The sequence below is a fragment of the Neurospora crassa genome, linkage group III, assembly GCF_000182925.2.
Source record: "Neurospora crassa OR74A linkage group III, whole genome shotgun sequence".
In the NCBI taxonomy this organism is placed as follows: Eukaryota; Fungi; Ascomycota; class Sordariomycetes; order Sordariales; family Sordariaceae; genus Neurospora; species Neurospora crassa.
Window position 1 is genome coordinate 4647442 of NC_026503.1, and position 27136 is coordinate 4674577.

Genomic DNA, 27136 nt, shown 5'->3' on the forward strand with positions numbered 1-27136 from the left:
GTCGCCTGGAAGTTGAGTGAAGGTGATGGATTCAAGTTTACGCCTTGTTTGTTTGGTTCTTACGACTGTCGTACAGCGCTTGAAATTACCCATCTTTCAATCATTAACACCGCCTGAACAATGGCCTTATCCCCCCGTCTGGGTTCGAGTAGAAGGCTGACGGGCGGTGGCGAGTAGGACTTGTCCTGTGAGCTTCATACCTCTATATAAATCGCCGTTTCGGCGAACGGTTCCGGGAACGAAGATCCTGTAATGTCGAGATACAACCTGATGCTGTCGAGGAAGGAGGAGGTTGCGTATATGTGACAATTGACCCAGTTAGTCGAGTAGCTCGACAGTCGGTAGGAAATAGCATTGAATGACACGACGCTAAGACATATCTATGAAGATTGCATGAGAAGTTTATTTGTACCTAGTAATAAGAGCTTACAGCGGCGGGAGTAGAGACAAAGTTCGCTTGGCAACCCGAAAATGCGTATTTCCTCTAACCGTTGAGATAGCATGAGTTTGATGGTAGATCACAGAGTGTCCAGATAGTGTAGAAGTGCCTTGTGGTTTGTAATTATCTCCCTCCCGAAAATGCGATGTGGCTACAAGAATAAGACAGTGGAAGTGACACGCTGAGTACCTCTAGCAAGACATCAAACAGCTTGTTCAACCACGATCCCAACCCTCGACAAACTCCTTTGCTTCTCCGTTCAACTCATGTCCTTCGTGGATTGGTCTGCCCAAGGCCACTCGAGAAGCTTTTGACAGCGGTCGGGTTCGTATAATAGATAGGTACCTGTATCGTTGGCAACGTAGTGGTTTGTTCGTGCCTCAACAATCGGATTCCTTGCCTATTTTACTGAGAACCATGCTGTCAGTTAGCAGCTGTCAACTACCGTGACTGGAGATCAAGAGTTACGCCTCTGCTTACAATCATCGCGACTGTACCGCGCCTTGGTCATGGCTACCTAGAATCCCCTCTTTGGGGGCTAGATATCAGGAGAATGGGTAGTCAGCATGGGTTTTCATGACCAACACAATGTCTTAGGTAGACGTACCTCTAGTCGGAGTCGTTCTCGTCCTGAATATTTCCCTCCTGGTGTTGCTCCTCCTCGTCGCTCACATCACCGTCGTCTTCAACCGCAAAGTCAGGGCAGCCGGTATCTTTCTGCGGGATTGCCGTCTCAGGTGATGGTGCGCATGATCTGCTGAAGTCGCGATCTTCCTCGTCGACATCGTCCTCCACCTCCTCATAATCAACTTCCCTCTCCCGCTTCCTCTTCTGACCTTGCCCAAACAGCCCCAGGGGAGTGTACGGAGGGGTGTACTCCGGCTCAGGCACCGACATCGCCATCGTCACTTCACCCTCGGATGGTAGCTCCGTGTACGGAGGTGCGGAATTGGGGTTGGGCGGGAGGCGGCTCCGGAGAGCCCTGATTAATTCATCTAGGCGACCTAGACGATTCTCGATGGCGGTCTGACGGGCGGTTCTCATGGGCCTGGGAGGAGGCTCGTTACCGGCGGTAGCTCTGATAGCGTCCAGAGTGGCGTTCATGGTCTCGATGAGGTTGTCGGGAGAGGTCGCCGTCGCCTCGTTCCTGACTGCGGGGTTCCTAGCTGCTTCGTTGCGAAAGTTTGCGAGGACTCGGTCGGTGATGGCCCTTGCCCTAGCTGCTTCCTCATTGAGGGCTTGGGGATTGAGGGCTTGGGGTGTATTGATCGCTTCGACTGTCGCGCCTTGTTGCTGTAGGCGGGGAGGTTGGTTGCTGAGCATTTCAGAGCGACGGGAGTTGTCAGAAGGGGACGACATTATTGGTAATTTTCTTTGCGTGAGAAAAAGTGATGTTGAAAGTCGGTGTTGTGTTGTATAGGTTGTAGGTAGGTATAGAACCGGTTCAAGTTTTTTCAGATGTTCAGCGGAGGGGAGAAATTGTCTTATAGTGCTGATATATCGGTGAATGGAGGTGCCAGGCAGATACGAGCGGCCAGGCCGTGGACTTCAGGTTCCTTTCCAAGGTCTAAGGTTTGAAGCTTGATTCCAAAAGTCCCTACAGGTAGCTTCCTACCTCTAGGCAAGCCAGTCAGACATGCTGTGAACTTGGACACGAGCTAGTGCTGTCGACTGGAGGGTATTGGAGGTTTATTCTGTGAGCGCAGTCAGTCGGACAGTCGCATGTGAGAAGTCCAGTCAGATTGGTACACCAAAACGAAGGAGAAGATAGGTTTTTTTCGCCCTCAAGACGTGACAAACTCTTCGCATCCAAGCCCAGAGACATGATGGGCATATACCTTTATATTACCCCTTGTGCTCCAGGCAGCTTATGCTTCACCACCAGCTCATTCCTTTAATTGCGGTGCAATTAGAATAGTAATGGGCAAAATTGACTTTCTGAACATGCAATCGGAGATAGATTTGTTCATGATGATAGTTGTACATGTGTGTAGCTCGTGTTCTATGCCTCCCTTCCACAAAATGAAGACATTGTAAAGGAAAAAAAGATGGTCGAGTCCACCCTTCCTTCAAACTGATTTCTGTAAAGCGCCGGCTACGTTCGGGGCAGCGCAATCGGGCAGGCATTGGGTTCGGTAGAGCAACCTATGTAGCAGATGCTTCTCGTTAGCAGCTGTGAAAACGCAAGATATGATGAAGAGCAAGTTGTACTTACAAGGGTCGTGGTAAAAGCCCGCTTGCATCAAGTCAAACTCCGTGACTTCACTTCCGAGACCTAATTAGGTATCAAGAAAATGGTTAGCATGACTTCCATTACTAACACGCGGCGAAACGTCTTCGATATATAGAGGTAGGTACCTTTCCTTGATCTTTTCGAATAGGAAGCCCACCAGGCGGGTAACTAACACGAAGCTGACGAACAAGAGAGGATCTTGGGGATAAAGGTAAGGGCTGAGAACAAGGGCAACAACTACCGGCAAGTACTCTAGAACAGTACAGAGTGGGATACGCCGGCCGCACAGAAAGGGGATTGTTAGTTCCAGATTTGCAGCGGCCACTTCATGGACGACGCTTTCACGGTTCTCCCCGTCGTCTTCCTCTTCCTCTTTGTCTGCATCCTCGCGTTCCCGGTTTTGACCTTGCCCAAACGGAGTGTAAGGAGGTAGGTACTCCGGCAGAACCACCTCCGGAGACATCTCGATGGTGATCTCGCCCTTTGTCGGATGAGTCGTGTACGGCGGCGGCGAGTTATCGCGGTAGTACTGGAACGAGGCGCGGTTTCTCAAAATCTGATCCATAACGTGATGGTAGATTGACTCAAACAAAGCATCATCGGCGCCGGCGAGAGCATTAAGAAAATCTAGCTGGCGAGCCATGTTGCCCTCTGGGTCGTTTGCCTCGAGTAGCCCCGTGTATTGGATGGGGAGTGCCGCCCACCTGGCTGCTTCGACTTCGGCGGCGATTTCTTCGAGAATCGTGGTGGACCTGGCTGGGGCGTCTTGTCGTTGGAGGTCGGGAGAGTGAATGTTGCGTAGCTGGATGTCGAGGGGGGTGTTCGATGGAGATGACATTGTTGCGCCTTTGATTTTGAAGACAGTGAATGTTGTTTACTGCTTGGTGTAGTGAGAGTTTGATAGTGGCAGGCGTGAGAAGAGTTCGGGTTGGTTTCCAGTGATGTAGGATGGGGGCGGAAGATCGTGCTAAGATGTCAGCAGTTGGAGAGATATGGACATGAGAGATGGATCGACGACTTTGGTTCTTTGAAGGTTTGGACGCTGAACAGTCCTGACCTCAAGGTGTGGACATCGAACAGCTGTCATCTCAAAGGCTCGACCTTGAACAGTTGTGCCATTCACTCGTCTGTATGGTTTCCTAGGCAACAAATGGTACTTGCCGGCCGATAGTCCATACACTGAAGGTAGAAATATGAACAGTGAAGCGAACTGCGAATTTGGGGGAAGTTACAGTAATTTACAAGGTGAATATGGACAGTGAACAAGAGGTGGCGCCCCCGTCTGGGCACAACTAGAAGGAGTTCAGCCCGTGGATATCGGAATCTTCACGAACGATGTAACAAAAAATGTGTCATAATCAATACTTCGAAAGGTGGCATGGATGATTTCATGGTGAAAAGCTCAAGATGGGTTCCCATGTAATGATTTTCTGTACTCTGATGATCCCTCAACTCCGGGCCCCAATGCTTTGATTCTGTATTTGCGCCTGAACAAATTCGGGTATGCCGTTCCTTCCCAATTACTGCCTGTCAACTCCTCGAAGCTGTTATTTGAAGTTAGCGACTGCCAGAAGTCTGGTACGTGGAATGTACTTACCCAACTTGATTGCATCACTGGCGTGCTCAGATTTTCCTACTGAGAGCGGGGAGGGACTGCAAAGAGGTTAGTACGAGTGTGAAGTTACAATCGTAGAAGTAAATCGCGAACATAGAGGTACCTTCTCCGTCGTTTCTCTTCTCCTTTTCTTGCTCCTTGTTCGCCTCCTCATACGTTGGGAGCCTCTCGGAAGGTGTCGACTCTATGATCATCTCATTGGCGCTGGGGTTTTGGGTGTAGGCAGGTAGTTGCGGCTCCTGTTGGATGCGCCGCCCGTTTACCAGGTGGGTGGCAGGAGCGACTTGGGGGGCGGGGTTGGTTCTTCTTGACCAAGGAAATCGAGAATTTGGTCGATGTCGACCCCCCCAAATAGGTCGACGTCGTCGACATTCTCGTAAACCACTTCAGCGTCTTCGCGGCGCAAAGTGGGAGTCTGGTTGTTTGCCCTAGGCCGAGAGCGGCGAGAAGATGTGCGTGTAAAAGGCATCTTGGTGGGTTTGTACTCGACCAGGCTGGTTAGGTGCGTTTTGGTGATGAGTCTGAGGTGTGTAAATGTGCGCGCAGTTGTTGTGAGGAAAGAAAAGATCGCAGCTTGTCCTATCGTGTCGATGGTTTTATGGACGTTCTTGGTGTTCAAGGTTCTGGTTCATTTTCCTCGTTCGCCAGGTTTGAACATTGAGAAAACCACTGAACAGCCTTACTATTTCCATTCATGGATGTCTCTTCAGGCCATGACCCAGCGTTACCAGGGGTTTTAATGTTGTAGTTCATGTTTCTATAGCAACGGCTCCATAGTAAGAACCTTGATCGAGGAGCGAGTCTTCGATACAGGTATCAAGCCACGTTACCGGGAAAATACCTCCTAGTCGAGATTCTTACGAGAACCTTCCTTGGACTTTACCATTTTTGAAGCAGACAGTAGGCGTTGGTGAAAAGATGTTATCGAGTGTCTCGTGGTGGAGGACATGCGCAGATGTGTTTTGGGTCCCAGGTAATTTTCCCTCCCTCCAAAAACAGGTAGTAGGATCACAACGACCGTATCAATGCAAATGATATGGTAAAAAAAAAATGATTTCTTCCAGTCACAGATCGTTGGCAAGAAGGGTCCAATATTCGGTAATGATTATAAATAAATGGGAGAGAACGAAAGTACAAAGCAAAATATTTTGATGAGAGCAAGCTGTAGTTGCTTCCAACTACCTATGTTCATAACGAATCTCAATCTTGTCCACCAGGCAATATGCCCTTCCCTCAGCCCTGTGACATGCCCTCATCTTCCTCTTTCCCCGCCTCAGAGTACTCAGGAAGCATCTCCCCCTGCTCTGACGGCGAGATATCGATAGTCGTCTCGCCAGCACCAGGAAGCTTGCTGTAAATTGGAAGCATGTCCACTTCCTCAGGATTTCTACGCCGATGCGACCTCATAGGATCCGGAAGGTTAGGCGCGTTGGACCGAACTACCTCTAGCGATGAATCGAAAAGTTAGAACAATACGACCTACGAGCGACATATCAAGGGCGAGATTGAACGTACCACGGCGAGTTTGTTGAGGTGGTCGGACTGGGCCACCAAAAAGACTTCTGAGAATGTCGTTTACTTGGTCGGTGTAGATACCAAAGTCGACAGCCTGTCCGTGTTGGTCGACGATCGTCTCGTGGGTAACTGCGTCTTGTCGGTGAAGCGAGGGAGGTGGGTTGTTGGTGGCTTGTCTTGTACGACGAGCGTTCGTTCTTTCGACAGGCATCTTTGCTTTTGTAGGAGAGGCTGTAAGTATTGTTGGTAAAGAAGTGCGATCTCTTCACGATGTCTGGTGCGCAAGTGTGCGAGCAGTGGTAGAGGGAATAATATACCTACTCGTGCTCGTTGCGTAGATCAATGTGGTTGTTGTTGAGCTGGCGGTAATCGTTGCGCTGGCTTTCCTGGTCCTTGCGCTGTCTTTCCTGGTCCTTGCGAAGTTCGCGGCAAAGGTAAGAAGAACGAAATGCGTTGTCGCTGTTGTTGGTCCTGAGGGGCTGAAAGTTTTAGGGACGTTCGCGAGGAGTCAAGGCCTCAGGTCTGAGTTCACCTTCTAGGTTACCACGTTTGAAGACTGGACGAAAAGTGCAACTGAACAGTCACCCCATTCACGTGTGTTGTGACAGTAATTACATGTGCACTCAGAAAGTGGGATAACAACGACATGACACATTGATTGAGAGTGTCTAGCTTGATGAGTTCAAGCCCACGACAGGAACTGTGTCGTTTGACTCCTCCAGTGACGTCGATAACCTATTTCCATAACTCAAACAGAATCTAATAGAGGTAGACATGTCCCCTTCACACTCATGACACCACACAACCGTGATCAATTGCTTGTTGCTCATTGTCCTTTCCATGCTTGGTCAGCGGCTGATTCATCAACAAGGAGGCATCCTGCTCGACTTGGACTCGGAATTAGGTACCCAACTTACCTCTAAAGTACTCTGTGGCGTCAGTTAACATGGCTTCTAAGAAGAAGGGTCGTCCAGGACGAGCCTCGCGAGCGATTCTATTAAGGGAAGGTCGCTTGCGGGGGGCTAAGAAAGGGTAGAAGTAGTAAGTATCAACAGTCTTAGAGCGATAATATGATACTAAGTAGGTAGTCCGGGGGGGGGGTTAAGCCTTGCAACGTACCTCCACCACAACTTCAGTCCGCCTTCTCTTCGCCGACCATCTGCAACGACCATCAAGCCTCGTCCTACGCTTCCTTTTCCTCCCGGCAACCACATCATCCGTGGGCACAGCATCACGGTAGTCTGGCAGCTTCTCCGAAGTCGAGATCTCGACCGTGATCTCGCCGGCTGATGGCACCTTGGTGTACAGCGGAAGGGGTTCGACTGTTTCCTCGTCGATAGTCAAGAAGTCGGTACGTGGAATGATGCCGAGGACTGGAATGGCTCGAATACGGCGAGCCATTTGGCGATACCACTGGGTTCGTATCGCCAAGTGAACACCTAGTGGAATTATGCCTTCGAAGATTGGAAACCGTACTGGGAATCTGCGCTCTTCGGAAGGCATTTTGCTGTTGAGTTGAGGTGCTGTGATGATGTGATGTTGTGTGGTTGATAGGCCCGGGTGTTGGTGCAAGAATGCGCGTTGCTTGTGCAAGAAATCAGGGAGGAAGAGATTGAGACGACTTCCATGTTGTCGACGACTTGAAATCTGTCAAAAGATTTTGACGTTCGCTTCCAGTTTTCCACGGTCGCTAGATCTGTTCCTGAACACTTGAACAGCGAACAGCACGGGCTTTCACTCAAGGTCTAGGCTGAATGACCACAATGTTCGTGCACTGTCTGTCAGCTTCAAGGATAACGAGTTCTACCTTGCTGTTCACTGTTCAGCAATGTGAGGGCAGGGGACCGAGAATGGTGGCTGTAGTAGTGAGGTATCAAGGTAGTACCGACGTATTACTGGCGATGAGGCTCGAACGATGAAGGAAGGCAGGAGAGGGAATCTCGCGTGGATGGTTGTAACGACAAATAAGCAGTTAGAGTATTGTATTCATTGGCAGGGTACGATGAGACTCCAATGGAACTAACCTACAAATATATCACCTCTTCCAGATCTGCCGTGGATCGGGTTGCCAAACTCAGTTGAGCGTTGTGCCGGTCCTATTACCTCTATGTTCCTCTAGTCTATGTCTATCCTCTTCTTCCTCCAAAGAATTGAAACAATTTCAAATCCCTGTTGCACACTGAACTGAAAGACGCGTGTAGAGGTAGTTAGCTGTCCACGAAATTTATCTCTTCGTTCCATGGCCCACTTACTCGTAGGTACGACACTATAGGCACTCACTGTGAGTTCTTCCCCATACGCACCCCGTAACCTCCTTCACCTAAGCCCACGGTCAGCCCCGTCCTCAGTACCCCATACATGCCGGCATCCAGGACAGTCGCAAAATCCAGGCCGATCATGGAGCCTGTACAGACAGGTCTCTCCCGCTGTGGGTGCAGGTACCCCTAGAGGTATTCTGGTAGTGCGATTCTCATCAACGGAGATGCCTAGGGTAGTAGGTGTAAGCAAGATTGGATCTGGCAGCTGGATATCGACAGCAGGGGTACTCTCGGAGAAAACAGGGCCTCTAAGTGCCGCCCGCCGTGGCCTTCCTTCTTGTCTGAGTTCCCGCTGCAGCGCGTTGATGCTTTGATTCAAGCTGGAAAGGCGGCGAGCAAAATCTGGAGGATATGAAGCTTGAGATCCGGTGCCACTTTGGTGCCGGGTGATGGGGGGTGAAGTCTGCCGCGGGCTGGTAAGTTCTATTTCAGGGAAGGTATCCCATGAGCTAACCGAGTCTCGGACATCACGTGGAATGGACATCAATTTATCAGGGGTAATAATCCGGATAGTTGCCGTCTCTGTCATCATTTTGGGATCGGGTGGCATGCGGTCCAACTTTTGCTGACGTTGAGACAGGCTTCGGTAAAGCGGAGGGCCCATATTAGCTCTGGATGAGGAGCACCTATATGGACTTGGAGGGATCTGGAAGCGGACAAGGCCGAGCAGTATCAACAATACGTCCAGAACAACTAAATCGAAAGTTGTGGTGGAGGTAATGGATCGGGTATCGGAAGTCTTCCGACTGTAAAAGATAAAGGAGAGCATTGGTGGGAGAAGTGCTCGATCGACGCCTTGGTTGTAGAAAAGAAGAGAAAGAAGAGAATCCCCGGGCCTAGGGCAGGTATAAATACGTCAACTCAGGAATCAAGGCGACCTGTGCTCCGACGGAGATTATGTTGCTTCTAGGGTCACATCATTTGTGCATACCTGCCCTTTGCACTCCATGCCCCATTGCAAGAAGAGACCACATGAGATGGAATTTAAGAATCAAGAAGGATGGAACTTTGCATGGTGTTTTGACAAGTTCAATTTTATCAAGGCAAATGCGAGTTTGCAAAATGATTGATAAGTAAAAATCAGGTTGATGTGATTAACGCGAAGAGGGAGAATTGTTCACGGCCTGGAAGTGACACCTGTCAAATGTGGTGGTGCAGATATTTGCATTGAGGTTGGCCACGAATAAAGGCATCACATACGTCACTCATTTTCAACAAGCGCTGTTCGTTCTTTGCATTGGAAAACCTGGTATTGATATGTCGCTGGGTATATCTGTCCTCTCCCATGGCGGATTATCAACGCCTGACTCCTCTGAACTTGCCAAACTAGCCGATCGAAAAGTCAGAATAGTTTCTATGACCCTTGCCTGCTACCGAACCATGTTTTTCCATCAAATGTGCCACCGCATCCATTTATCTACCGCTGGCTCGCCTGAATGCCAGCAACCCGACGCCGAAACCTGTCCACTGCCCCTGGGCAATCTCCTTTGAGCTGAGCTCTCATCCACGACCAGCTAATATTGCAACCTTCAGTTACCTCTACGCACCCGGGACGACTGACGAGGCGAGCGGCTTCCACTACATCCGGTGCCTTGACTAGAAGTAGTCGTGCTGCCCGTGCTCTGGGTTGACATAGCCGACTGCCCCAGCCTCTGCCGACGAGCACCCCGAATCGTCGCGTCCGACGGCCGAGGAAGAGGGGGAGGGAGACGGCGCGAGGGAGGAATGACTTGACCTTCCACTCTGCCTTGGACATGCACTTGCGCCAGGCCTGAGTCCTGGCTCACAACAACCTGGACGAAGCCGCCACGACCGCCGTCGCTTGCCTGTCGCTCTTGCTGTCTTGAGGCGGCTTGGGCCAGACCTGCCTGTTGTTGTTGCTGACGCTGCTGCGGCTGGTGGGGAGCGGCAGTTGAGGAGTCTTGGGCTTCAGGGCGGGGAGGGGTGCTAGCCGCCTCAATCTCGGGAGTTGACCAGTCCATGTCCGGAGTGCCGTAGTCCGGGAGACGAAGTTCTTCCTCTTCGGCAGGGGTTGCCGACTCGCTGGAGTCGAGACTTGTCCGACTGTATCTAGACAAGACGGCACTTGCCATCGTATCACTCTCCTCGCCCTCGGTTGAAGGAAGAGGGGCTTCAAAGCGGGAAGGGGGAGCAGGGCGACGTAGAGCCTCGACTTCGAGGGAGCGGCGTGTTAGATCAATAGGCCGCTCTCGTGTACCAGCTGCAGCTTCGAAGGGGGATTGGGAGAAGAGCCGCTGGGCATCTTCGCGACGGAGAGGAGGGGGAGGGGCACCGGACCTTGCGCGGCGCGGGTCAGGTTGCTGTTGTTGACTTGCCGCTTGGTTTGCGGCCTCAAGCTGGCGGCGAAGGGCCTCGCTTGAGGGGGAGCGGTAGAGAGGCAGTCCCATAATTGGCTTTCGTTGTTTTGGAGGTATATAGAAGTGGGCTGAAGCGTGTGTGAAGATCTTGTCGAAGAATTTTGAATCTGCTTTTTATTGATCTTCCTAACTTGAGTGGTGGAAGGAGACTGGAAAGAGAAGGATTTTGATCATTGAAGGAGGAGGGGTATAAATACACCAAATGTGACCCACCACGACGAGTTCCCACTCTCAAGTGAATGGGGTTTGGACTTCACTGATATCTTATTCAGACGGCTACGATAGAAGGAGAGGAACAGATGAAAGACTACCAGCTGCAGCCATATCCACGAAACCTTCTCGTCTGAAGTCAGGCAACGGCGTAGACAGGTCATCATTCTCCTCAAGCCGTCAAGCTCCCAGTGAAGCATGACACAAACAGCATTTTGTGATTCACAGCAGCTTGGTCTGCTATTGTTTTCTTACTGCAGTCAGAAGTGTTTGTCTTCGTCTCATCTTAGGCCCCTCCATCTTCTATGACGTTCGGCCTCTCGCCTTTGCGGCTCTGTTACAGTCATTAATACCGCAAGTAGTCCACTCATACTGCAGCTGATTCAGCTCCATGCGGTTTCCCTTCAAACGAAAACTATCTGGTAGATGGAACTGGCGGATGGAACGAGCAATTCCCGTGTGAGGGACCAGCCCGTGAATGATACAGCAACCGCTCTGTCCAGCCCTCACGGGCAACGCGGGCACCAAGTCGCAGCTACAAACTCGCTCGATTTTACCGATAGCGTCGATAGGAACTTCATGACCAGCTTGGCCCAGCAAGACAAAGAGATGCTGGACGCTGCCCATCGTAAAATGCCGAACGCCGTACGGGACGAAGAGAACTGGATTGTCTTCAACTGCAATACGCGTACCAAGAACTCCGACGACAAGCCTGAAGACGGCTGGGCTGAGGACGACGCTGAGTCCACCCTTCCTGCCACGCGATTGTGTTTCCACAGACTGTCTTGGGTAGTACCATTCTGCCGTGCCTTCCATTCCTTCCCCACGTACCATGTTGTGGCCATGTCGTCGAAGATGATCTTACCCTTCGTTCCCGAGATGACGTTAAAGTCCTCTATCAAGAGTTGCCGTCCTCCTCAAGTAGGGAGAAAACGAATTCGACGACGAAGTTGAAAAGTGCGTTCGTATGCAATCTCTGTCGTCGTTCCCTTCTTCACTCTCCAATCACCATCGCGACTACGACAAAGAAAGACGACGAACGACCGACACAACGGATAGCACGATAGCCCGCACTTCAGACGCATTCGTCGATTAACTGAGCACTCAGCTTCAGGCGCTTATCAACACCAAGGCGAGGGGAAGATGGATCAACCCCCAATTTGAGCAGCTCTACAAGTACCGCTAGGCACTAGCTGGCGCGTATTCCCGCCCTTCAAACGCGAACGGTGCACCCGCTACTGGACACTCCATGCGATGACAGGCGCGGGGGACACTTTCAACCTTGCCAATGATGCGCTTCACTTCCTAGTTCTTGGTGGCCGGGATGGAAGGGGATAGCGCTTGAACTGCTGGGTATTGTGCGTGAAGAATTGCTTGACGGGGGAGGCTGGAAGATCGCGTATCATGAGTTGAAAAATTTGTGTGATGTACTCCCCGTGGTAGACTCGACAGACAGATACAAAGAACCCAAGATGTAATGAAGGAGTCATAAAGAGTAGGTAGTCATAAACACCTTGGTTACGTCTCCCCCACTGCCTGAATCTGTAGGTAAGTTCTTACTCTGGTAATGACATTGCCGGCCTTGGTAGCTCGTGCTGGCCGAAGAAAGCGCCGAGCTGCTTTTATACCAGCATTCGGACCAGAGCTTTCAAAACACTGCAATTTTTCTCCCAGCAACCATCCAAGCGTAGCGTCCCCAGCAAGGTCCATGGTCGTCAATTTGGCCCCCTGACGATGTCAACAGAGAGTTAGGTGTTAGGTATGAGGTTAAGGATCGCGTGGTATTTCGACACTTCGCGACCAGTTTCTGAGTGTTGGTGATGGGGGCTCTTCATGATCCTGTGGCTGGATGAGTGGATGAGTATGCGTTCAGTAACTGCGCTAGGTAGGTAATTTGACAGAATCACGGTATTGGTGGAGGGAAACGTATAGACCAACGACGATTCTTGCCATTTGTGCCACGTTCTAATTAAAGCTCCTTATCCCAAGATCCCTGAACATCAATTTTCTCTTGACCAACACGACTTCAATGTCCGCCCATGTTCCACCTACTTGGTCCCTCCCGCGGATAAGCACTTCTACTCGTCTCACCAGCGTGGGTGGCCGTCCTACTAGCCCGATTATCTGTGGCCCGGGCCGCGTATGGAGGGGGGGGTATGCCGGATGAGCGGGCTTGTCCTTGTGCCTCTGTCGTGGGCCTGGCACTTTCAGTAGGGACCGAACGCGCTTCTGGAGCTGCAAGCTCATGAGGTCTAGCTTGGTAACCACCCACTGCCTCTTCACTCCTCAGTTCCTGGTGAGTAAGGATACGGCTCGTTAACATGCAAAGCGAGTAACTGGGGGGTTCCGCCAAGGTATCGCGGTTCCAGCCAATTGTAGTTTCTCCAGCAGTAGGGCGAAAGCTGTAGGGCGGCGCTACTTCTCGATTGTTGTCTGCCTGGCGTCTCTGAGCCTCCGACCGAGAGATCTGCTGGAAAAGGTCGGCTGCCGTAAAGACTCGGGCGCCAGTGGTACGATCTGGACGGCGTGGATCTGGCATAGTCCGTGATGTTTCTTTCGGGGCTGCGTTGCGATATTGGTGGTTGAGTTTGTACCGGTTTGGGGAGAGACTGACAGAGAGACGAACGAGGGATAAGTGAGATAGTTGAGATGTTGCCTTCAATTTCTCAAACCCCGATTAGTTATACTTCCATGATCGATTACCAATCGTGTCAGGGTTCGGACATGATGACCCCTTGGCCTTACCACTCACCGTGTGTTCCCTTTTTGTTCTTCCATAGCCATGATCAACAAGCGAATTGTCAAATCACTCTTGGTAAACGTTGTTCTGGCTCACTCGGCTACTCTCCATCCCGTTGTTCGTTGCTTAGTTCAAGGCCGTGGGAATCCACACGATCCAGCCAAGAACATCTGCTGTCGGGCTCTGAATTCTTTTCCCACATCATTCTCCCAAACCCTCAGCCGGGCTTCGTGCTTCCATGCCTTGTGGAGCACGGCGTAGTCGGCTCTATCAGTCCCTTTGGGTCGCGCCGTCGGTTCGCCGTCGGGACTGTAGACATGCCGCTTGAAGCAAAAGGAGTCTTCCAGGGGAGTTCATCTTTGGCCTTACTTGATCCATATTGTCGAGCGATCGATGAGGATCCGAACTTTGGCATTTTGGAAATTTTTGTAGACGGAAAAAAGCGTCGGGCCTCGAGGAAGGCGGTCGAACAAGGCGCGGTGAGTGTGGGGATGCCGTAAGTCATACTATATTTCGACCTTTGGGATAGCCGTCGAAGTCGATACGTTCTCTCAATGGTCGGATTTGGGTTGGAGTGAGAAATGGAACTTGCCAGGTTTTTGCTTGCGCGCGATTAAAGCAGGCGCGGGTATATCGGGTCGGTTACGGGCAATGAAATAGCAGCTGCGCCTGACAATGGGTTTGACCCGCTGTCTCCTGCGGAAAAAATCTGCGGATGGGCGCATCGTCCCTTCTCGACATACACTCATGCAGCTCCTAACGCGAGAGGGACCTGCCCATACCGTTGCTCAACGAAAAAAATGACCCATCAACAGTACCTGGATAATTGCCGCCAACTCAACTAGCAGCGATTCATCTTGTGTCGCTCTCGCTCTCGCTCTCAACGCAGGTGCATCGACCGGCGATGACCAAAGCAAAGGACGCCCTACTGTAATCTAATAAGAAGGGGATGGACAACCATCTTCAGATATAACAACTAGGTTCTCAACTCAAGACACAACGTCCGACCGAGGTTCTCGCGATGGTGTGTGAGAGCCGCGTGTCAAGACGACAAGCACTCATAGAGCCCGGCAATGAAGGTCGCAGGCCGAAGAAAAGCATCAAACGGTTGGAGATTTTGACTTTACGTACGAGCCGATCAAATGGCATGACATGTTGCACCCATCGTACATACCTTGTGGTCTTGGTATCCTCGAGGCCTTAAAACGGACATCCATTACGAGAAGTCGAGTGCGGCTGATGGAGCGATTTGCGACTTTCACTGGACTTCCAGTCCTAGGAGGACACAGGAGTACCTTAACAATTGCTTTTCGCCTTCTGTCCTTTTCGAGCCACTGCTCTGCTCCCACATTGATACGACGTCCAGTTTGACGATACTCGATGGAGTAACAAGTGCCTCGAGATCGTGCGCTCGTTGATGGCTAGACGTAGGACATCCACAAACAAGACTTCTTTCTATTGCAGAACAATACACAGCAGCACCTCGTCTCGCAGGTATACAAGTTCCTCTAGGTTCTTTCTGGGCTGGAGTGTCCGGAACACCAGTCAATGGACAACCTAAAGGAGTAGATGTTGCGCTCTATAATTGTATGTCGCAGAGTGAACCACAGGTTTCGTGTTTCTTAATGATGAGTTCTCTCCCTTAGGAATGATATGATAATCACGGACAGTGGTACTCTATCGTGGACGAAAGTGGAAAAGCACAACAACCCAGAGAGATTACATACCTCTAGGGAAATGGACAATGTGAGTGTCGATATGGACATCAAATAGTCAGAATGGCTCCCAAGTATAACTTCGCCGGTTCTATACAAGCATTTTTTCTATTGGATCTTTGCTGTAGGCATCTACGAGAGTATTTCCCAAGCCTTTCTTACTTGATATCATGAATAACACCCTCCATCTTCAATAGACACCTTACTAAACACCAGCGGCAATCTTCTTCTCTTCCATGAGCGTAGGTATCTTCAGACCGGCGAGCCGCTCCGAACATTCAAACTATAGAACGGGAGGCATGACATCACACCCCCAGCCAGGCATACCCTCGTCTCGCAAGCTCGCAACACACAGCGCCAAACAGGCGAAACACCCTTTTCACATCGCATCACTGCAGGTCAACTCGACGAGAACCAGGACCCGATGCATTTGCACAAACCGCACCTTCAAAGATGCACTTACCGTCTTCTTTCCCCCGCGATTCGCTAACAAACCGCGAAGACCGCTACGCAAGCGCTAGCACCTATCCGATTTAGCGCCCAGCCAGCCTAAAAACTAACAAACCACTGCAACTCAAAAACACAACAAAGTGCTGACATGCCCAAATGGAAGCCCAGCAAACAAAGGCCTACCCGTACTACGCCCCCACTTTTTTGGACCTCGTAGAACTCGCACCCCCTAAAGTGGGTGCTCACGGGTACTACGGCCACACTAGTAAAACGGCCAGGTCAGGGTTAGAGGTGCAGTTTTGAGGCTCAATTGGTAGGGTAAATCACAACTTCCCAACATATAGATATTTCTGAAAAATGAAAAGCTGGACGGATACATTACTCTATTCTTACTATTCTCTAACTCTTTTTTCATTCTCAATTAGTTGTTGAAATACGTTGTGGGCGTTCACTGTTTTGGTATTGTTTATCTGATTTGCACCTCTAACCCTGGTGGCCGTTTTAGTGGTGTGGCCGTATTATTCGTGAGCACCCACTTTAGGGGGTGCGAGTTTGCGAGTCCCAAAAAAGTGGGGGCGTGGTACGGGTACTTGTTAACGTCAGATTGAAACGAGCTGCCGGGGTTCCAACGCCGATATCAGCAGCTTTTAACGAATGCACGGGACAGCAAGGGCACGGTGCATCATCAGCGCCGGTCACACACCCTCAGCATCACAAATGGATCATCATTTTATCTTCTTCCGTATGGCACGACCAAGCAGGCCGAGCACACATTGAAAAAGGGTTTGCAACGGATTGCAGGTTTGGTTCGACATCAAAAATTACGACCAGAACGGCCCCGAAGGGCAATTCACGGCGGCGAGCACCACGATGTGCAATGCAGGCTCACCACCGTACTACGCGGTTTTCTTGATCTCCGCGCAATCAGTCAAGGTAAGTATGAAGAAAAAAAAGAGAAAAGAAGAGGAGGAAGAATTGGGGGAGGGGAGCTGCTGTTAAATAGAGGGCTGGGATGGTCTGTGCACGAGTGCAAATTCTAGGAAATTCCGTGCAGCTGCTGACGGCTGACTGTCTGTCGGTGGTCTGAGTGTCTCTGTGTCTCGCTTCCGTCTGCAACACCTGCCGTGGGGTTGGACATTTTGGCAGTCAGTGTTGGAGATCCGATTTTGATGAGGTCGTCCTTGCAGTTTGCCTTGTACCGACTTTATAAATTGATTTTTTTTCTTCAGTTCCTGAATGTAAAGCAGGCACCTCGTTGCGAAGGCATCCTGGGATAGACAATCATAATTGCTTTCCCCCAGATCCCCGTTGTGCTCCCTGGCCGCGAGGTTGGTAGCTACCGATGAAAAGATCATATTCCTCCCGATGACAGCAACTGATGCTTTTCAGCAAAACCGCAAACCAACCCAAACGGAACCATTTCATGCTGAACTTTGCCCTGGGTTCCAATGTCGAGCTACTATGTACATAATGTCATGTCTCCATCACGAGGGCTGTTAGCGGACTGCCCATCCCTGTCTTTGTGAAAACATCGCCGAACCGTTCTGTCCGTTCAAACGACGTGTCCAAGCACGTGCAAGCAAAAGAGCACAGCTGGCCCGTGCTCTTCAATCCCCGCCCGCACTTTAGCGATTGGCGTTAGAAACTTTCTGTGGGCCTTTGGAAGCCGAGAAGGGGCCACTGGGCTGAGGGCTCGAGGGAAAGGGAAGGTGGGCGCATATCATCGGTTTTGGAGCATCCCATCATGAGCCAAGGTGAGCCAAGCGGTGGGAGTTCGGAGTTTGGAGGGGAACACACAACGGTGAAATGGCGAAAGTTGATTCACCAATTCCGTCACGCCGTCACCTGAGAACCGGACCGCTTTCTTACACATGCCGTTCCTGATTTCTTAGAACACAACCCCTCCCTGCATTATCGCCTCCCCGTGATCGCGGTTTCTGCCCTGTCGATATACCTGCTATGGTACCAACAGGTCCCCGTCGTTGTTGATCGCCATAGAGAGCAAGATAAATAGACTGTATCACCATTTTCCTGTCGACGGTCAACTCCTCCATTTCGTGAAATTCTTTCCTGATCCTCCCTGTCCTAACCAACCCCGCCCCCGCGCGTTTCTCGTCGTTGTCCTGGTCGAGCAAGTGGGTGTCCATCCAACTAGGTGAAGCCTACAACCAAACGAGGACAAAGCCCCCACAATAATCCTCGTACGATAAAAAGACAGAAATTTCCCTGCTCTCCCTCGACAACGAACCGTCCCGACTTCCTTCTGCCCTCATCCCCGACCGTTCGTTAGTCGAAGAATCAAAGTTAGTCGCAAACATGTCTGGCGATACTACCAACGGCGCCGTTGAGCGCAACCCCGGCCTTACCATGTCGGCCACCGAGTTGATCGGCAACACTCCCCTCGTCCGCCTCAACAGGATCCCCCAGTCGCTCGGTATTGAGTGCGAGGTCTACGGCAAGGTCGAGCTCTTCAACGCCGGCGGCAGTGTCAAGGACAGAATCGCCCTTCGCATGATCGAGGAGGCCGAGAAGGAAGGCCGTATCAAGCCTGGCGACACTCTCATCGAGCCCACCAGTGGTAACACGTACGTTTTTCTCTTACAGCATTTGCGACTCGAGCTAACAAGCTTCCGACAGTGGTATTGGTCTCGCCCTTGTTGGCGCCATCAAGGGCTACAAGACCATCATCACCCTCCCCGAGAAGATGTCAGCCGAGAAGGTCTCCGTCCTCCGCGCCCTCGGTGCCACCATCATCCGTACTCCTACGCAGGCCGCTTGGGACAGTCCCGAATCCCACATCGGTGTCGCCCGCCGTCTCCTCAAGGAGATCCCCAACTCGCACATTCTCGACCAATACACCAACCCCAACAACCCGCTTGCCCACGAGTTCGGTACCGCCGAGGAGATCTGGAAGCAGACCAACGGCAAGGTCACGGCCGTTGTTGCTGGTGCCGGTACTGGCGGTACCATCACTGGTATCGCTCGCGGCCTCCGCAAGCACAACAAGGACATCAAGGTCATTGCTGCCGATCCTGTCGGCTCCATCCTCGCTCAACCCGAGAGTCTGAACGACCCCAACGCCACCGCTCCCTACAAGGTTGAGGGTATCGGCTACGATTTTATCCCTGACGTCCTTGATCGCGAGTTTGTCGACAAATGGTACAAGACCGAGGACCGCGAGTCCTTCCACCTCGCCCGCCGCCTTATCGCTGAGGAGGGTCTCCTGGTTGGTGGTTCTTCCGGCAGCGCCATGGCCGCCATGATCCGCGCCGTCAAGGACTACAACCTCGGCAAGGACGACGTCGTTGTCGTTGTCCTCCCCGACAGCATTCGCTCCTACCTCTCCAAGTTCGCCGATGACGACTGGCTCGCCGCCAACGGCCTCCTCGTTACCGACGACGAAATCAAGACGGCCGACGAGGCCAAGGGCACCGCGACTGTCAAGAAGCAGCAAGAGACAGAGCAGAAGAAGACCGATGATGGTTATGCCGGCGCCACTGTTCGCGCCCTCCGCCTCAAGCCCGTCACCTCGGTCCTCGCCGACTCGCCCTGCTCCGAGGCCATCGAGACGATGCGCGACAAGGGCTTCGATCAGCTCCCCGTCCTCGCCCCCACTGGCGGCAAGCTGGTCGGTCTCGTCACCCTCGGAAACATTCTCAGCTTCATCCAGCGCGGCCGCGCCACCCCCGCCACCCCCGTTGCGAAGGTCATGTTCGACTTCAGCCGCCTCGACGAGGTTGTCACGGATCCCCGCAAGTTCGACAACAACCTCAAGGACAAGCAGCGCAAGTTTGTTGACATTACCATGGACACTCCTCTCGCTGCTCTCAGCAAGTTCCTTGAGTGGAACTCTGCTGCGATTGTCACGGAGAAGACGGACAATGGGTCCAAGCCTGTGGCTGTGGTCACCAAGGTCGACCTGTTGACCTACATGCTTCATCAGCAGTCGCTGTAGAAACCAGTTGTAAATGCGTTTGATGGATGGATGCATGGCTGCGAGAATAGAGTGGAGGATATCAATACCAACAACAACATTAAGCCTGCCTCCGTGAGCGTGGGACGGATTAAACGGGGATCTTTTCCTTTGACGGGATATGATACCTAGACTCAACATCTATGGGCGGCTCTTTCTTGTTTTGCCTTTTCTTTTTTGTTTTTGTCGTTTGCTAATAGTAATGGGGGACTTACTCTGGGAGCCTTGGGCGTACTAGTAGATACATTTGCTTTCGCGTAGAACTTTCTGGGTAGCATTTGGTCCGGCGTAGAAAAGGGTTCAACCCGTGCGAATGGGACGATTTATTTTTATTGTTCACCTGTACCGTATCCCTAATATCCGACCTGGTGCTTCATGTCTTTGCTTGCGATGGTGTTCCTGGATTGAGACTTTTAGCGGCGGTGTTGTCACTATCGTAGACTACGCCTACAAACCCGGCATACACGAGGTGGCTGATCACTTTTTCGTATCCCAAGTAATTCCCAAGTACTGTAATGTGTTTTCGCGTTCACTATACCTACTTACCATGCCCATTTCCACATATCTCTGCTTCACAGACCATTGCGATCCTTTGCACTTATTTGTCCCCGGGGGGCTTGCTGCTGCAGATCTCGTTTCCTTTTCAACTTGCTGCCGTGATCAGCAGCGCTCGATGATTGCTTTAAGTCAAATGATATCAATTAGTTAGTTTTCTATGTATATTCGTACGCATAATTCATGACCCCTTTCCATTCCCCCGTAGGTACCATCCCACCCATCATATCATACACTCCCCACTAACCCATCCATTACCTATCCACATATACCCTTTTCTCCGTCCATCCTCACCATAGCTAGGTACCTATCCATCACATCACATCAACTTAGTTACACCCTCTCAACAACCCACCTCCACCATCCCTCACACCCCGGCCCCTCCTCTTCTCCCCCATTACCCAGCACACTCCCCCCCATCACCTCCACCTCAATATCAAACTCCACCATCTGCCGAAACTCAAACCTCTCGCTCCCATACTCCCCCAACCAATCATCGCCTTCCTCCTTCTCCCCCGCTGTGACATCATCCTCCTTGACGCCCGAATCCAACAATCCCTTACTCCTACTGACTCTAATCCGCCCCAGCTCCGCTTCCAGTTCCTTCTTCACCAAAGTCGCAGGCAACGCCGTGAAAAGGTCCAGTTTATTCGCAGCGATGAGCACGGGGATCGAAGGCGGGTGCTTGCTTCCTTTCGTGTAGCGGCTGTAGCGGTGTTGGAGAGATAAAAGGAGGTCGTACAGGTAGGTGGCGGCTTGGCTGAGACTGGAATCGGGAGAGGAGGGGGAGAGGGTGGATGCGTCGAGGAGGAAGATGACGCCTTTGATGGGTTGGGATTTGGAAGGCGGAAGGGGACGGCCGGTTTTGGGGTCGAGAGGGAGGAGGTGGGAGAGCGCGGTGGAGCGGAGTTTGGGGTGGCCTGGGGTGTCGATGAGGAGAAAGTTTCGCTTCGGTTGGTTCTCGGAGGGAGAGGAAACAGAGGAGGAGGAGGAGGAGGAGGAGGAGAAGGGAGCGGCGGCGTTGAGTTTGATGGAGACGGGGGTTTGGGAGGTGTGTGTCTTGGCGGGCTCGGTCTTTTCGTCGGTTGAGGTAGAGGTGGAGCGGCCGGCGCGCTTCTCGAACAAGGTCAGGAGGGCGGTCTTGCCGGCGCCGGAAGGACCAGCGAGTAGGATCGAGGGGAGTGAGGAGTTCTTGGAGGAGGAAGAGCCGGATTCGTTGCCGTGGAGGACTTGGTGGAGGAAGATGGGGAAGAGCAAGACGATGAGGAGACCGGTGATGATGACGGTCTTGTTGGGTTGGAGGGAGGCGATGAGCAAGTCTTTGATGAGCTCTTTGATGTTCGAGGTGGAGGAGGGCGTGCTGGATGCTGCCGCGACGGTTGCGGTTATGGTTTCTATTGTCGTGTCCATGGTTGCGGTAGAAGCTTGCGCTACTTCGGACACGTTGCGCGGGGGTTTCGATCGATCACTTGCTTCTTGTCTGTTTAACTTCGGTTGAAATGTAACAAGGAGATTCGTAGATGTTATAGTGACATCCCCCTTTTTTTGGTTTGGTTTGTTGAGACGCGTCGTCGGTTGTTGAGATGCGCGTTGCAGGGGGGGGCCAAGAGGTCTCGACTCGGGGTGTTTTGGTGCCGAAAATGACACCATCGTCATTCGAGATAAACGACCAAGTTCCCGGCAGACGACGGTCTCCACAGAAGATTGGGGTCCTGTCCTGGCGCCCCACCAAAGGGCGGGCCCTGAGCTGGACCTGTCACACTCACAGAGACACCGCGCGGCTCTCTGGCCCGTTGCGTGCGGTTGCGGTTGCGGGCCCGGGCTTCAGGGTTGGCTGGGGACGAATCAGCACAGTGGGCGTGGCAGTGTCCGTGCACCCCGACCACAGGGCACACTAGCTGTCACCGAACCCGCAACCTACACCCGCCGAAAACAACGAAGACTCGGAGAACATTGGAAAGACGAGGGGATGCGATCTTTCTACCAGTCTACCTATCGCATGTGTCAATGTCTTTATCGACATCTCTGGTCCGTGGCAGTGTGAGACAGATAGCCAAGGGCTGCCCGATAAACCCAAGACGTCCCTGGACCCTGAACTGGTCTCTCTCCGCCGCGGCACCTCGGGCAGTTCAATCCCCCGGAGGAAGACCCTTGCAGCACACAACCGAAGCTGCATGTTAGCGGAGACATCAACCAGCCACCGCAGACACGGCGATACCGGATGTTGACACTAACAGGCAACGGGTATTGACGACAGTCCACCATCAGTTCAAACTCCATGCCCGGAAGCCACAGCCAAGTCAAAGTCCAACACCAAAGTTCCCGTCTTCGATTCACTTCCACTTCTCAAGTTGGCGACTCGGACACGGCGGAATCATCAGCCATTCCCATCCATCGCCGACGGTCTCTTTTCTTGTTGATCTTTGTTAATGTGTATTTCGACTTCCGGCCTTGTCCCTAGAGTTACTGCGAGCTTCGAAATATTTTATTCCCGTCTTTTTTTCCTTGTCGCGACTCGTCGCTCCTCGTCTCCAGTTGCTGCGCCCCGGTGGTGGTCTCCCCCTCCACGCCGACTCGTACCGTCGCCATCTGTGCCCTCACATGATAGACACGACAACTCGACACACTCCGACTACTACCACTACCACTACGATCCTGATCCTCGACCTCCGAATACCGTAAACCTTCTTCGCCGACTGATCGAACGATTATATTTCACCACCGCGATCCCACAATGGTGCACCACGACGGGGCCGACGCCCATGCCGGCCATGCCGCCCCCGCTCAACCGCCCATGAAATCCGACACAGCAACTCCCAAGCTGAACAGCGAGGTCGAGCTCGGTAGCCTCCCCAGCGAAGCACATAACGATATCATGCAAATGGCAAGGGTAGGCGACATTACCGGCATGGAGAAGCTCTTTGCGGCCGGCGAATACGATGCCACGTACTCGGATGACGAGGGCATCACGCCTCTACATGTAGGTCCAATCCTCTCCTACACTCCTACTTCGACACCCAGCTGACCCTGCTCTCCTTCTCGCAGTGGGCCGCCATCAACAACCAGTATGCCATGTGCAAGTTCCTCATCGACAAGGGCGCCGAGATCAACAAGAAGGGAGGAGAGAGCGTCGCAACGCCTCTACAATGGGCCGCCCAACGATGCCACTACTACACCGTCCACCTGCTGCTCCAGCACGGCGCCGATCCCTTGATCACCGATTCTCAGGGGTACAACACACTACACATCAGCACCTTCAACGGCAACGTCCTGCTCATCGTCCTCCTCCTCCACCAAGGCATCCCCGTTGACGTCGAAGATGCCTACGGTCATACAGCTCTCATGTGGTCCGCATACAAGGGCTTCCCCGCTTGCGTCGATGTCTTTCTCCGCTGGGGAGCCAGTGTCCACGCCAAGGACGAGCAGGGGTTCACGGCACTACACTGGGCCTTGGTCAAGGGAAGCCCGGGTTGCATCCAGAAGCTGATTGAGTACGGCGCCGACCGGTTCGCAAAGACAGCCAACGGCAAGACCCCCGCCATTACGGCCCAGGAGCTCAACACGGTTGCCGCCTGGCAAAAGGCGCTGGACGAGTGCGGTTACGACGAGCATGGCAACGCCATCGTCCCCAGCTGGCCTGGCGCGTCGTATCTCCTTCAGGACAGGAGGTCCTTCATGACCAAGTTTACGTTTCTGTGGCCGTTTGTGATGGTGTGGGCGACGATGGTTGTCATGGCTGGCATGCCTGTGTTCGTTGGAATCCCGTTGGGCGTCTTGGCGGGCTATGCCGTTCAGTGGGTGGCACAGCAGGTCATCGCTTATGCCCCGCCAGACATGAGGCAACTGCAGAAGACGCCTTGGATGGCTGGTATCTTTGCTGGGTCGCTGTTCTTGTGCATCATGAACTGGCTGCTACACATCTTTGGCAGCACAATGTTTGGACAGGATTCGGCAGTCATCCCCAACTTGCTGTTTGCCTTCTTCATCTCCATGACTATCTGGTTCTACATCCGGTGTATGGTTGATGATCCTGGGTTCGTGCCCAAGATGGGAGGTGTCGCTGAGCAAAAGGCCGTCATCGATGAGCTTATCAGCCTATGGAAGTTTGACGAGTCCAACTTTTGCGTTACCTGCATGATCCGCACGCCTTTGAGGAGCAAGCATTGCCGTAGGTGTCAACGCTGCGTGGCGAAGCATGATCAGTGAGTATATCGAATCAAAACTAGGTCAGAATGGGAAAGCTAACGGGGAATAGTCACTGCCCTTGGGTGTACAACTGCATCGGCGTCAACAACCACCGTCATTTCTTTTTCTACCTCATCAACCTTACTCTGAGTGTTGTCACCTATGACTGGTTGACCTACAGATGTGAGTCTGTCCCATCGCCCTCCTACAGACCAATTGCTAACGCAAGCAGACCTTTCCACCCTCTCCGAGACCGCCTCCGACGAGTGCAACATCCTTGCCCCCTCGCTCTGCCGCATCGTCAACGCCGATACCTACAGCCTCCTAACTGCCATCTGGGCCTCGCTTCAACTCACCTGGGTCTCCATGCTCCTCTTTGTCCAGTTCGTCCAAGTTTCTAGCGCGATGACCACGTACGAAAACATGCACGGCATCGACAATTACTCGGCCACCTCCCTCAACAGCTCCTTCACCTCCACCGGCGCCCCCCTCAACCCACCCTCTCTTCCCGCCCCCGGTCCATCCCCCGCTGCAGGCGGCGCTCGTCACGGTGGCCGCCACGCACACGGACACAACCACAAGCAAGGCTTCATCAAGCAATGGTCTCGGCTCCTCGGCGTCGACGCCTTTATTGAAACTGCGGCAGGTCGGGGTGCGACTACGGGCAAGGGATCCAAGAGGAACAAGCGCGGCAACCCCTATAGCAGAGGGTGCGTCACGAATTGTAAGGACTTTTGGTGTGATCCGAGCCCCATGTTTGGGAAGCATGAGAATGGCGCGGCGGTGTTGGGCGGTGTGCCGGTGAACTATACGGATATGTATGAGAGTCCGGGGGTCATGACATCTGGTGGCGGAGGGAGGAGGAGAGGTGGGGGGTATGAGAGCGTTGCTGGTGAGGAGGTGTAGATGGGAAGTTGTGTACCATGATGCACGGGGGTCTGGAGCTTTAGGGGTATTTGGGTAATGACATGGTCGACTCGTAGACTAATGATGACGAGTATCTCTAATTGGAGCGCGGCTTCTATATGATTTTTAAGGTAACGGTAGAATGTCTGGCTACAGCAGCCCGATCGGTAGTCGTATCGAGCTGTGTCCGCCTTCCATGATTCGGGCTTGGGAATGAGGCAATCCAAAACTGAGGGGATAGGGGGTGTCCACCAATGAAAGTTCTTAGCGCCAGCCACTCTGGGCTGTCATTCGAAATTTCCCTTTTCAGCACACCCCCTGGCCCTGCATTCAGCTTGCTCCATCAAGTCCCACTGTACTCAGGGGTAAGTAAACAAAGCCCGGCCATTCCACGGTTCTACAGACAGCTCAATGTTCACAAACGACAAGATGATTTCAGGTACAATACGTACTTTACTCACAATCCCAAACCCTTGGTGATGATTCGAACTCAAAGTTGACAAAGACTTTGAGATATCCACTATGCTCGTTCAAGAACTATGAGATTGATCCCGCAACGGAAGAACAAAGACCGGAAGGCGTTTCCCGTGTCCCGGGTGGCTTGAGTGGGTCGATTGTCCTTCGCTCATCTGCGCCCCGAAACTGTCTTATCATTCATTGAGGGATACTTGAGCAAAGTTCACGTTCTTTGTTCTTTATCTGAAGCGAGGCGTTTGTTCCACACCGAACACCTGCATTCTTAGCCACCTGAGACATCTCAATTGACGACATGTTGCTTGTCGTTTGAAGAATGGGATTGTATTTCATCTTGCGCCATGACGTCGATGTCAATTTTCACTTTACATAAAAGGGCTCGAATCCTTTTGGAAGAAGGAACTACATATCCGCGATCAAGGAAACGTCAACAGCATTTGTGGGTCTTCGTCTCTCATAGCCTGACATACCCGACATAACACCGTTGCATGTGCACCGACCGGCCGAACCCATCAGAACAACTGAACTTCCCATTCGCAGCGATCCGATTGTGTTTGCGCCTTCCCCAAACTACCTAATCAAGATGTCTTCCTACCTGCCGTACTCAAGACTCACTACTACTATGACCATGTCCACCACCTTCCGCTTCCTGTTCAAGTTATTCATAGCACTTTCAGCCCTCTCCTCCCTCACTAGTAGTACCGTCTCCATCTCAGCCTCCGTTTGCGCCTCCGCCCTCCCCATCCTTCCTCGCGATGCAACTACTACTACTACTACTAACACAACCGCAGTCCTCTACCTCTACAACATACCACAAATCTCGCAGCTCTCGTCGCAGTCACAGCTCTCAGCGACTGCCAGCGCCGTCCCGAGTTCAAGTTCGAGTTCGAGTCTGACACCGAGTCTGACACGGGCTGATAGCAACAGCACTGGCACCAATAGTACCTCTAGCACCAACACCACCACCGTAACCGGTCCCTCTACTACAAATGGAGAAAGGGAGCATCGCTATGACCCATCAGCAGTCGTGGAAACTACCTTGGGAATCGTAGCGTTGGTGATGCTTTGTTTGGTTTGGCTTTACCTCCATGGGGAGAAGCAATGTGGTGGGGGGAGGGAGCCGAGGCAGATGAGAGGTGGGAGGGTGAGGTCTGTGAGGCGATGAGTACCTGAGTACGAGGTAGGTACTAAATGTGTGGTGGTGAGAGGTAGGGGCGTGAGAGGGTGTGAGAGGGTATAAGAATGTGAGAGGGTGTGAGAGGGTGTGGGAGGGTGTGAGAGGGTGTGAGTGCGAGAGTATGACTAAGGGTGAGAGGGTAAGAGGGCAAGAGGGTTAGATGGTGAGACGCTGAGGGGGTGAGAGGGTGAGAGAGTGAGGGTGAGGGTCGGAGTCAGTGAGTGAAAGGAGGCTAAGGTTGAGGGTGAGATTG

The 27136-nt window shown here is 52.3% G+C and overlaps 9 protein-coding genes across 9 annotated transcripts; 3 read left to right on the forward strand and 6 right to left on the reverse strand.

Moving 5' to 3' along the window:
- Nucleotides 1-1048: 1048 nt before the first annotated feature.
- On the reverse strand, nt 1049-1798 carry NCU08210 (hypothetical protein; the record flags this gene model as incomplete). The annotated part of the gene is made up of 1 exon (XM_954207.1): nt 1049-1798. One exon carries the CDS (start codon nt 1796-1798, stop codon nt 1049-1051), a length of 750 nt encoding a protein of 249 aa, XP_959300.1.
- A 736-nt stretch (nt 1799-2534) lies between these two features.
- NCU08211 (hypothetical protein) lies at nt 2535-4756 on the reverse strand (the record flags this gene model as incomplete). Its single annotated transcript, XM_954208.1, has 6 exons — nt 2535-2584; nt 2655-2704; nt 2798-3518; nt 4270-4325; nt 4381-4491; nt 4551-4756. The coding sequence occupies 6 exons, from the start codon at nt 4754-4756 to the stop codon at nt 2535-2537; spliced, it is 1194 nt and encodes a 397-aa protein (XP_959301.1).
- Nucleotides 4757-5520: 764 nt separating this feature from the next.
- NCU08212 (hypothetical protein) lies at nt 5521-7305 on the reverse strand (the record flags this gene model as incomplete). Its single annotated transcript, XM_954209.1, has 4 exons — nt 5521-5638; nt 6124-6281; nt 6720-6731; nt 6922-7305. The coding sequence occupies 4 exons, from the start codon at nt 7303-7305 to the stop codon at nt 5521-5523; spliced, it is 672 nt and encodes a 223-aa protein (XP_959302.1).
- Nucleotides 7306-8118: 813 nt separating this feature from the next.
- Nucleotides 8119-8652, reverse strand: NCU08213 (hypothetical protein; the record flags this gene model as incomplete). The annotated part of the gene is made up of 1 exon (XM_954210.1): nt 8119-8652. One exon carries the CDS (start codon nt 8650-8652, stop codon nt 8119-8121), a length of 534 nt encoding a protein of 177 aa, XP_959303.1.
- A 997-nt stretch (nt 8653-9649) lies between these two features.
- NCU10210 (hypothetical protein) lies at nt 9650-11008 on the reverse strand (the record flags this gene model as incomplete). Its single annotated transcript, XM_001728222.2, has 2 exons — nt 9650-10534; nt 10964-11008. 2 exons carry the CDS (start codon nt 11006-11008, stop codon nt 9650-9652), a joined length of 930 nt encoding a protein of 309 aa, XP_001728274.2.
- A 6413-nt stretch (nt 11009-17421) lies between these two features.
- On the forward strand, nt 17422-20048 carry NCU08216 (cystathionine beta-synthase). The gene is made up of 2 exons (XM_954213.3): nt 17422-18198; nt 18251-20048. Exons 1-2 carry the CDS (start codon nt 17930-17932, stop codon nt 19566-19568), a joined length of 1587 nt encoding a protein of 528 aa, XP_959306.1. The 5' UTR covers nt 17422-17929; the 3' UTR covers nt 19569-20048.
- Nucleotides 20049-20263: 215 nt separating this feature from the next.
- On the reverse strand, nt 20264-21812 carry NCU08217 (SRP receptor beta subunit). Its single transcript, XM_954214.3, has one exon. The coding sequence runs from the start codon at nt 21795-21797 to the stop codon at nt 20475-20477; it is 1323 nt and encodes a 440-aa protein (XP_959307.3). The 5' UTR covers nt 21798-21812; the 3' UTR covers nt 20264-20474.
- A 281-nt stretch (nt 21813-22093) lies between these two features.
- On the forward strand, nt 22094-25369 carry NCU08218 (palmitoyltransferase AKR1). The gene is made up of 4 exons (XM_954215.3): nt 22094-23121; nt 23187-24343; nt 24397-24509; nt 24559-25369. Exons 1-4 carry the CDS (start codon nt 22876-22878, stop codon nt 25230-25232), a joined length of 2190 nt encoding a protein of 729 aa, XP_959308.3. The 5' UTR covers nt 22094-22875; the 3' UTR covers nt 25233-25369.
- A 920-nt stretch (nt 25370-26289) lies between these two features.
- On the forward strand, nt 26290-26871 carry NCU08219 (hypothetical protein; the record flags this gene model as incomplete). Its single annotated transcript, XM_954216.2, has 1 exon — nt 26290-26871. One exon carries the CDS (start codon nt 26290-26292, stop codon nt 26869-26871), a length of 582 nt encoding a protein of 193 aa, XP_959309.2.
- Nucleotides 26872-27136: the final 265 nt, after the last annotated feature.